Source organism: Cebidichthys violaceus, unplaced genomic scaffold (assembly GCF_023349555.1).
Source record: "Cebidichthys violaceus isolate CVI_PGR_0920_01 unplaced genomic scaffold, fCebVio1.0.p SCAF_16, whole genome shotgun sequence".
In the NCBI taxonomy this organism is placed as follows: Eukaryota; Metazoa; Chordata; class Actinopteri; order Perciformes; family Stichaeidae; genus Cebidichthys; species Cebidichthys violaceus.
In genome coordinates, this window is record NW_027176329.1 from 5,790,803 (window position 1) to 5,802,242 (window position 11,440).

Consider the following 11,440-nt stretch of genomic DNA (forward strand, 5'->3'; position numbering starts at 1 on the left):
TAAAGTTTTCCCTATAACCAAAAGTCAGTATAGGCCATTTAAAAACAATTCCTCTCCTTTCATGAAATATCAGAAAAAGAAGCAGCAAACTCACCGCCAGCTTGTTCCATTCCACAAGAAGTCAAACAAATAATTGTTCAGAGTATCTCCACACTTATTTTTCCTGGTTTCTTTGAGAGAGTAGATGTTCCCCTGATACTCAACAACAAAGGTGGATGCTTCAATGGATTCATGAGTAAACACACCTCTCCCTATAAGAGCAAGAATAAAAACACAGTCCAATTATTGACCAACCATCCCACTGTCAGCTCTTGATCTCGTGCACATGTCTCTCTTGTGTTTGCATGGACATAAATAACCCGTTTATGAGCGTCATCCTGGTTATGATCATTATATGATGACGTGACTTCTACATGAGCACAGAGAAATCGGGTTATTCATATCCCCCGTTTACATGCACAGGCGCTGTGATGTTTACAAAAACAAACCAGAGATGAGTGCGAGAGGAAGAATTATTATAACACAACACTGTACATTTACAACCACTTGACAACTTAACTGCAACTTCTTCTCTGCCTAAAGAGCTCACAATAACATCTCATCGCCAATGTAACCTCTTTGGATCGCCAACAGCTGTATGGCCTGACCTTTATTTGTCCCTCCAGAAGTGAGGCGCTTTTAATTTTGATTTATATATTTGGTTATTAATGTCCATGTAAACACACTGAGACTCCCTGTTTCTATAAAGAGTTCAGTAACAGAGAGTCAAGGAGACAGACCTTTAAAGGGGTCTATAAACCTTTCCTCCAGGAAGGGTTTGTCTCGGCGAGCCTTTATGTGCTCCACGGCATCTTGCTCAGGAGTCAGTTGCACGCCTTGCTGTTCCGCAGCCTCTGGAAAAGTTAACCAAAAAAAATATAGTAAAAATTAAAAGCATAAACAAGTCTAACATTGGTATGTTTTTATCTTGAAAAAACTGAAGACTTTGTTCAACCTGTGTTGAACCAACCAGTTTAGCCTAGTCAGTTTCCACAAGAAGGTAATTATGGTTTTATGGTTTACTTGCGCTAGAAATTATTCATAGCATTTCCATCGTCTCATCATGTTTCTTGTTGATTAATGTCATTTAATTTGAGTAATTAATATCACCTCTGCAAAGGAAAGTTTTCTAAATAAAAATATGAATATTACATATAACATACCACTCTGCGGAAGTAAAAGATCCGATTCGTCATTGTCCACCTCAGCATCGCGGTTTTCAAGGTTGCCCTGCTCCACATCTGGCTCCAATTCATCTTGAATAAAAAGACAGATAGTGTTCATTTGTAGTCTAAGAAGAGATTCGTCTCTACTAAACAAGCACTGGCTGGTCAGACAGGTGTAGTACACTGGACACGTACCCTCAATCTCAATTTCCTCCAGAGAGTTTCCTTTGAATTTTTCAAGCGAGCCCTTTTCCATTGCCAGGAGAAGTTTTGATATTTTTGCAAGTTCCACAGCTGCCTCCGGCAGCCGATAATAGTCCCTGTCGACCCGGATGTCATGGCCCAACAGTTTAGCCAGGTGATCTAGCTCGTCGTTCTCCAGGTTGAGAATCTGGAAGACTCTTGCGATGTGCTTGTGGAGATGCACCGATCTGAAATGCTCTGGGTTCTTTGCGTGACACAGACTAGAAAAGGCCCTGATGCAGTTTGCTCCGCGGAAGAGGCTCGTGGGAGAAGAATTGGGCATTGCGAACAAGAAAGGGTTGTCTTTGTGTACGCCGCACGCTTTCCTCTTGCTCACAAGAAGAGTTATTGCGGCGACAAGTTCGGAGGTCAGCAAGACAGCAACGTTTTGGCCAGACCTGCTCTGAATATTTATCCTGATGAAGTGCTTGGACAACACTTGGGTGGAGTCGTCTCTCTGCTGGAATGTCTCGAGTGTAATTTTTGAGACCTCAGGTGCACATTTGCTTAAGACAGACGCTTGTGCAAGTGTCACTCTGCAAAGGGCATTGTAGACCTGTGGGTTTTCATGCTTCTCCAGGCCTTCGATGGCAGAAGCTGATGTTGTTTCAAGGTACCTGTAGAATGCCTGCACATCACGTGTGAAAGGTATGGTGGACGGTTTGCTTACTTTTCGTGCACTCAGCGAAGCGAGGGCTGTGTGGGAGATGAGCTGAGACCATTCTCTACTACACAGTTTCACGAACGTCTTTGAGTCCCTCATCATCTTGTCACTGACGCCAACTCCGTTGAGGACGATTTCGCACATTTTCTTCAGTGAATATCCCAATTTCAAAGCCAGACTTGGCTTGTTGTAGCTCTGCATCTTTTCATCGAAACCAGTGATGTCTTTGACTGCCTCAACCACTTTGTAGAAGTTTTTGGGTCTGATAGCATCTTTGACACTAAATATCGACTTTTTGTGCAGTGCTAACAAAAGCCTTCCCATTTCCCGCAGCCTCTGTCTGACGTATTCATGTTTGCTTGGATGATTTTCATACTTATTGCATAGGTTCACCGCCAGCTGCATTAGAAGGAAGTCATTTTGGACCGCGGATGCAATATCATCTTGTTTCATTTTTAAGAGCATCTTCAACACACCAGCTGGAAGTTTTCCGGAGAATGGAGAATCTGCAAGAGCGATCTCACTTAAGACTTTTGTCTTTCCGCCTGTTGCAGGGTTCGACGTTGTCTTATAAGGACATCTGGCCACATGCCTCCACATCTCCTTACGTCCATACATGCCTTTACAATGTAGACAGTGCACAAATGTTTTAGTACTGATCTCTGTGGTTTTTGGTCGCCTCTTCAGTTTTAACTCTCCGCTGTTGTTCTTCAACACTTCTTGATTATGTTGGTAATTTCCCCTGTTACGCAATTTGACAAGTAACCTTTTTCGTTCCTTGGAGGTTCTGGGTAATGCCAAGGCTTCAGCGATACCAGGCTCTTCATCAGCATGCCTTAAAAGATGCCGAGAAAATTTAATAACACCTTTCCCGCAAATGTAACAATAACTTCTAGTGGTGCGAGAAGTGCCTTTAGGGTTTGGTGTAGCCTTTCTGGGTCTGGAGCCTGAAGCAGCCTTGTCTTCCTGCTGGGTGTATGAGGCATCGTCTGGTTGCAGCGTAAGGGTCCCTGACGTCTCTTTAGAAGAGTCTAAATCTGCAAAAGTTGAATTGTCCCTGAAATCCATTTGACTGTTGATGTCGGCAAAACCGCCATTGCCATTACTTTGTCCGCTGTCAGGTAGTTCCTTGTCGTCATCATCAGAGCAGGAATTTTCAAATCTGGATGCTGACGAGTACTGGCGCTGAAAATACAGTACAAACAATATGACGCAATATACATTCATGTCTGTCCAAAATCTTATCACTTTATCATTTCATCCTATTCGAAATTTGTGTCATAATAAGCATATGAATTCCAAAAACATGTGTCGTCAGGTCACAGTGACCTTTGACCTCCAAGATCTAATCAGCCCATCCTTGGGTACATCCCAAGTCTCTTAATTGCATCCCTGTTTCCCTCACTTGGGTCCTTTCCTTGTGTCTTAGTCCCTCCCACCAGGGATGCATGGAGGAGAGAGGAACGAGGAAATATGTTTTAAGAGATATGAGATGTCCTTTCCTCTGAAGCGTCACATGAAGCGACGTTTGTTTCTGATGACGGTGGCCTCTGATCACAGCTGATCAGTCGGCTTTAACAGCTGGAGAGACTTTTGATAGTTTGTGTCTGCACACATGATCACTGTACTTAATAATAGTAACTAATAATACTAATAACTAATAGACACACAGTAATCATCACTGTAGAGGTGTTTTCTCTCTGTAGTCTGTTACCTCTTTAATAAACTGTGTCATGTTTATAAGCGCAGGATCGATTTCTAACGGCAGAATGCATTTGTCATATTTATGAATTATTTGCGTCTGTATTTTTAGGGCCCGAGCACCGACGTAGTCGGAGCGGAGGACCTATTGTTATTCTAATGTTTTTTATTATTATTATTATTATTATTATTATTATTATTATTATTATCGTACCAGTTTCATCGCAAAAAGGAGGTGCTTGGGATACTGGGAATCTTTTGAAATTTGGCACAAAATTCAATCGTGGTGAAAATTCCAGTATTATTGGGGTGTCCAGCTGCGGCATGACATTTTGGCTCGATAGCGCCCCCTACAGAGTAGCCCCAACTTTGGGTTTCACCTAGCTGTATGAAATTTGGTAGGTATGTGGAACGTGATGGGACGCACAAAAAAGTCAAAAGGAGGTATATCCTAAACCAAACAGGACGTCGGCCATTTTGAATTTTATGACGTTTTTGGACCGTTTCAAGGCGCCACACTTTAACGAACTCCTCCTCGAGATTAAACCCGATTGCCTTCAGATTTGGTCAGTATGCTCTTGAGACCTTGGCAGTGAAACGATACTCAAAGATCAAAAAGTTATCGAACTATGTGTCCGTGGCGTGGCGGCAAAAAAACACCATTCGCCATGAAACAGGAAGTTGTTGTAACTCGGCTGTACATTGCCTAATCTGCTCCAAATTTCTCATATGTCATAACATCCTGACCCTGAACACATGTATATGACAATTTTGAATCATAGTAATAGCGCCACCTAGTGGCAACAGGAAGTCATAGGTTGTGTACTTTGACACCCTACTGCTCACAGATTAATCGGATCCCTCTCAAATTTTGTCACAAAAGCCTTAAGACCTTGATAATGCTTCAATGTGAAAATTGTAGGAAGTTGTCGAAGCGTGGCGACGTGGCGGCTCTGCGAATTTCAATCCTTCGCCATGAACGAATAAACTGATGTAACTCGACTCCGCATCATCAGATCTTTACCAGATTTCACATGTTTGATTAAACTCCAGGCCTGAAGACATCTGCAAGCCAATTTTGAATCATAGTCATAGCGCCACCTACTGGCAACAGTAAGTTAAAGTCTTTATACTTTGGCTTGTTTCTCTTAGTTGGAAAATCAGATCAACATCAAATTTGTTCCACACAAATGTAAGAAGTTCATAATGCCAGTTCTTTAAGCTTTTGATGTTTCGTCGAACGCCGTTGCCGTGGTAACGCAGTCTTCGCCGTGAAAAACGATGGTCATTTGGAGAGGTTAAAAAAGCTCGAAACACAAGCAAACTTGACACACAGATCACAAGGCCAAAATGTAGTTCTATAATATGATTTTATTCAATCAGAGTGTTAAATCGGCTCAATAGCGCCCCCTACAAAATTTCGACGAAGCAGCCCTCGCAGTACGTTTCACATAGATTAACAAAATTTGGTAGGCACATGTATCACATGTGGACTTAAATAAAAGTCTCTTGGGGCCATGCCCTAAACCCAACCGGAAGTCAGCCATTTTGAAATTTGTATGAATTTCTAGTGTCGTTTTAGACATTTCCAGGGGCTCTACTTTAACGAACTCCTCCTAGGGAATTAATCAGATCGACTTCAAATTTGGTCAGAACAATCTAAAGATCTTTGTGATGAAAAGTTACTCAAAGGTTGTTGTTTCGTGAAAGGCCGTTGCCGTGGCGACGCATTCTTCGCCACGAAAAACAAAAGTGTTTTTGAGGGGCTAAAAATGCTCAAAACGTAACCAAACTTGTCAAACACATTTAAAATCCTGAATGTAGTTATCTGATGTGATTTTAATGCTTCAGAGCGGCAAGTTGGCTCGATAGCGCCCCCTACAATTTTTTGACGATGCAGCCCTCGCAGTACGTTTCACCTAGCTGTATAAAATTTGGTAAGCAGATGTATCACATGTAGACTTAACAAAAAGTCTTAGGGGTTCATGCTCTAAACCCAACCGGAAGTCAGCCATTTTGAATTTTGTATGAATTTCTCCTGTTTTTTTCCATTTCCACGTGCTGTACTACAAACTAGTCCTAGGTAATTAATCAGATCAGCTTAGAATTTGGTCAGAACAATCTAAAGACCTTTGTGATTAAAAGTTTAGAATTCATCAAACATGGACTTGGTGTAGCGGCCATTTTACATGGTTCACCATCATCCATCAAGCTGTTGTAACTCAACTGTACTTTGTCAAAACTGTCCCAAAGTTGACATGCTTGATTACTGTCATGATTTTAGGACATCTGCATGCCAATATTAACTCATAGTCATAGCGCCACCTACTGGCAACCACAGACGTAAGCAGGATTCTATAATTACAGCAGCCCAAACATTGAACTTAATAAAAGGGTTTGTGGTCACACCATGAGAAAAAGACTTCTCTGATCTAAATATGTGCAAACTAAGATGCTTGGAGAGAAAAAGTTAGACAACAGTGGTTCTCAAACCATGTCAGTGGGCATTAGTATAAATGATCTGTCCAGAGCTTCTACATGAGAATCAGGTTAAATGTTATAATGAATGCTTCACACTACAATCTAAAGTTACAGAAGAGCTTAAAATGAAAACAGTGTTAAATTGAAGTGTTCAAGTAAAAGCAAATGACACTACTGTTCTGTTAACTTTTATGTAAGTCCAAATACAATCAGCAGGACACTGCACCCAGTAAACTGACAAGTCTGTTATGTTACAAACACTGAAGCGCATTCACGCACATTCATTTTCTTAATGATCTTAACAGGCTTACATTTATGATTGCATCGGAGTAAACTCAAAACATTTGAGGCATAATGCCTGGCAACATGATCTTGCTACGCTGCTGGTCGACGCAGAAATATCATCTAACTTCTGCACACAGTGTATGATGGTCACAGAAATGCATGACCGCGTCAACCAGAGTCCTGCCACTATCCTCGACGTGCGCGTAGTTGCGAGGGCCCGATCAATGCTGCTTGCAGCTTTAATTTGAAATTGTGATTGTGACGTGATTATTACATAACCCAGAATATGATTATGGTTTCTCTTAAATTATATAACTCATCAAACCAGACACTCAGGAATGATCAGCCTCACGTGACTGATTGAAATGATGATAAATGATGTAAAAAGCTCTCTCTGACTTTAATTCTATCCATAATAAAAGTTATTGAGGGAAATATCAAATCATGAAAAGACAAATCTTTCTAATAAATGAAGAAAGTTGTTTGTGGTCCTTTTGTTCTTCAGTCTACAATGAACATATATTTAAACCAGATGGTGAATCAGAAAACATATCAAATATGAAGCTTGAGTTTAATCTGATCCGTCTTCACTGTTTACATGTTGAAAAAAATCGTATCAGTCTGATCGGCTGCAGCGTCCAATCACATAACTGATGAACAATGAGGGGGCGTGTCCGCCATTAAAACACTTCCTGGAAGACTGTTCTCGTGGGTCCTCGCTCATGTCTCCTCAGAGATCCCTCCTCTCTCCTCCATCCTCGCTCCTCCGAGCTAAATAAGAGCTTTGGGACGGCCGTCAATATGGCGGAGCAGAACAACTTCCGGTTCAAGCGAGGAAATGACGATTAAGAGACTTGGGATGTACCCCCTGAGTCCAAGTGGACATTTGTGACGAATGGGAGGAGTGTGTATATTTTGCTAACACAGCAGTACAGTCTCATTTGCTAATGTGGCCAGACACAGTCAACATAAATAATCTTTTACATACCCTTACAGTCCTTGGTGTTGATGAAGTAGCATAAAAGTCTGAGTATGAAGTACTGGATCCATCAAAGGACGCCTGTAAATGTCAAATGCAACAAAAAAAGTGAGACTTGGATTTTTCTGCATAGCAAACTGCAAATCTGAATCACTTTGAGTATTGCCTTAATTAAAATGTACTTTGTTGGCGAGAAGAGTTCAAACTCCAATAAATAATGACTAAATTAAATTATCACATGAATAAATACTGAAAAAATATATAATAAAAACATGAAATTGTAGATAATCCGATTTTTTCCCCCATTTAAAAATTGTGTTCATTATAATTAAATGTTATATTATCCTGCTTCTTTCCCAAATAAACTTTTACTCCATTTCATTTGTGTCATTTTAGAAATTAGAGTTTTAAAATGCACACTATTTGTCCCAAAGACCATCTTATCTTCATATAGAATGAGGATTAAGTGATGATAGTTCCCCTGTAGCATCAAAAAATGACGATTGCACACAGTTGCCAGTATGGCTACAGCCAGTCTTGATTACGACTGTAACGTCTTTAACTTTAAATACAGAGCGGTAGGCCTGGAAACTGTCTCAAGTCAAACCTTACATCTAAAACATGGCATATACACTCAGTTGCTAGTTTATTATATTTTATATTAACCATTTGTATATTACTTTTGTATTATATTTGTCCACCCCATTTATATCAGAGTGTAGGCTTTCTCTAAAAGAGTTTCAACAAAAACAGAACATTATAACCTTATTAAAAGGGAGGACTTGTTGCAGGACTGTGCAACTGAATTAGTTTTAGCTAGGTGTATCTAATAAAGGCAAGTGACTGTAATTAAAATAACAAAAGCAAGGCTCCTTCTTTCACGCCTACTTAGGGAAGTAAGTAAGTAAGATTTATTTATAAAGCGCTTTTTACAGACATAAGTCACAAAGTGCTTAACAGGGGCAGAATGTCGAACATAAACAACACAATGTGACCATATAAGGGCCAATAATGTACATACACACAGAAAGTACAAAATTAAAATATGGTTTAAAAGCTAAATTAAAACATGGTTTAAAAGCAAGCCTAGGACATGAGTTTTTAGTCAAATGCCAGTCTAAACAGGTGTGTCTTAAGCTGATTCTGGAATGAATTCACAGAATCTGAGAACGGTAGGGGTGCAGGCAGAGAATTCCACAACCTTGGTGCTACTGCCTCAAAAGCTTGGTTACCACGGGTCTTAAGGTGAGTGTGTGGGACAGACAGATAATGTAACATGTTTGACCTGAGAGTGCGGGCGGGTGAGTAAGGGTGTAGTAATTCAGTCACATATGTAGGAGCCTGGCCGTGTAGTGCTCTCTAAGTGAGAATTTTTAAGTGGATCCTAAATGCTACAGGGAGCCAGTGGAGAGATCGGAGTATGGGGGTGATGTGAGACCATCGATTTGTCCTAGTGAGTAATGTGGCGGCAGCATTTTGGATTACTTTGAAGCGGTTAAGAGCAGCTACACTGAGTGATAAGAAAAGTGTGTTACAGTAGTCAATGCGTGAAGAGATGAAGGCGTGTATGAATTTACCCCTGATCGCCACAGGTAAGAGGAGTCCCCGTAGTTGTAAGTTATCTCCTCGCCTGGAGATATTTCTCTAGCTGCAAACAGGCACAAGTGTGGTTCCCCCTCATAGACCATTGTTTTCATTTCACAGTTGGGACTTATGTGATCGTCATTCACGAGTCGTCCAAGGGCTCTGTCTTCTTTTGAGGCATCAACGCTGCAAACAAAACACTCTTGATGACTTAACCATGTTGTTTTCCTATATAACGTGTTAATCAGATCTCTTTCTGACAAAACTTACCACCACCATGCTCCTTCCCAAGCAAACTCAAACAAATAATTGTTTAGAGTATAACCACATTTCTTTGTAGGCACTGTGTCTTTATGAGAAAAGATGTTCCCCCGAAATTCAACAACAAATGTGGATGGTTCAATGGCCTTGTGGGTGAACAATCCTCTCCCTAGAAAAACAAAGATTAACATGAAAACATTCATGTGTAATGACCAATTAGCAAAACTATTGTGTTAATTTTATTTATTTTTACATATCAAAAATATCTAAATATATTTATAACATATTGAAAAAAGTCGAGGATAGCACAATAAAGTTTAAGGATAACTTGTTTCCATTGTGGTCGTCTTTCCAGGGAGACAAAATTAGCAATACAAATCTTTCAAACCATCACATAGGCTACATAAAAAAAACCAATACATCCTTCCAGCTACAGAGCAAGGAAAACACACAAATCCCAATAAATAAATATATTGGGAGACAAATATCCTCCTGGCACTCGGAAGATAGAAAAGCACTATACAAGCACAGTGCATTTACCATTTACTAAATAAATAATTACATTTTTTCCCACAGTCTGCCTTGTTTAACTCTAAACTGGGGTATTGTACATTTTACCAGAACATCTTACTTTTAAGTCCTAAAGAACAGTAATATACCTATTAACAATTAAAAGTGAGTGTATATAGGAATATACGCGCATGTCTCATTCCTAGTAAATCTAACAATTAATAAGTTTATCATTAAACACTAAGTTTAGCTGTGTACATCTTTGCGGGAAGGCTCTTATTTCACTCCAAATTTCCCTCTAACGAACCAGTTAATGGCTTTTTGAATCTTTTGCATCTTCATATCAGAAAAAAAGGCTCAAAAGGACTGCTGACCTGTTGTCAAGTAATACCAGATATCCCTTCATTACCTGCCGTCACAAATGTACCTACCTTTAAAGGAGTCTATAAACCTTTCCTCCAGGAAGAGTTTGTCTCTACAAGCAAGTATGTGCTCCAGGGCATCTTGCTCTGGAGTCAGTTGCCTCCTCTGCTTGTCCATGACAGCTGAACATTTCCCAAAGATACTAAATTAGTTTGGGTGATATTAGATCTGCTGAGCACATTGTTCTATGTAAATATGTAGCAGAAAGACAAAGACACCTTGGCACTATAAGGTTTTTTAACCTATATGAAACACTGTGACAAAAATAACTAAACATTATGTCTGTGATGCAAGTAAGGTTTGAGTAATACAGCTTGGTTAGTTTAACTACAAAATAAGATTAAAGTACATCTCTAAGGCAGCCTGTGCAAAAGCTACATTTATTTCTGAAGTGTCCTTTTTTTCGTGCTGCCACACCTGACATGTAAAAAACTCTATTATTTTGCCCGTTTATCATCAATAGAATGTCCAGATTATAGCCTTTTCCTTATTACAATAACAGAGGCAACCTTGTTTGTTAAAGACTGGTACGAACAGAAATTAAGACAAATGTTCCTCTCTATTGTAAGGAAAGACATAAATATACATAAAATAAAATAGTTCCTATCTACATTGGTTGCTGATTCAATAAAATAAGGCAGGCTGTGTGTATTTAATAAACTTTATGTAGGCATAAATAGAAACTTGTGTTGCAACTATGATGAAAGAAAAGCAAAGCTAGCTACCTGGCTATGTTGACTGTTATGTCTGATTGTCTTTCTATTAAACCAGTTTTGTTAAGATAAAGTTGTATCTGACTGTTTACTTTCTAGTGTACACATGCTTTTCTAGCATGCTAACACTAACTAGCAAGTGGTGAGTAAAATAGCAGTGGTTTGCCAGCACTTTGCCAACAGCTTTTGACTTAAATACATGTATTTCCAGTAGATATATCATTTAAACGTGTTTACCTTGGCTTCAACGTCCCGAAATAGAAGCAAGAAGGAGTCCAGATGTATTTTACAGAGTGGCAGCCATGTTTTCTTTCTGTCTTCTAATCCAGAGACCTCGTGACAACGATGCTGCGATATCTACGTCGAGCGACGGTAACTCCAGCCAATCACT

General features: G+C 39.8%; 1 protein-coding gene across 1 annotated transcript in view; it reads right to left on the reverse strand.

The window, feature by feature from the left end:
- Positions 1-11,360, reverse strand: part of LOC137872958 (uncharacterized) — a 41,959-nt gene extending 30,599 nt beyond the window's left edge. The window contains exons 1-9 of the mRNA XM_068711498.1: positions 11,287-11,360; positions 10,345-10,458; positions 9,413-9,572; positions 9,136-9,328; positions 7,568-7,639; positions 1,401-3,297; positions 1,203-1,295; positions 780-893; positions 95-251 (exon numbers count right to left, since the gene is read on the reverse strand). Coding sequence (XP_068567599.1) covers positions 95-251; positions 780-893; positions 1,203-1,295; positions 1,401-3,297; positions 7,568-7,639; positions 9,136-9,328; positions 9,413-9,572; positions 10,345-10,453 — 2,795 coding nt within the window. The 5' untranslated portion in view covers positions 10,454-10,458; positions 11,287-11,360. The remainder of the gene's footprint in view (positions 1-94; positions 252-779; positions 894-1,202; positions 1,296-1,400; positions 3,298-7,567; positions 7,640-9,135; positions 9,329-9,412; positions 9,573-10,344; positions 10,459-11,286) is intronic.
- Positions 11,361-11,440: the final 80 nt, after the last annotated feature.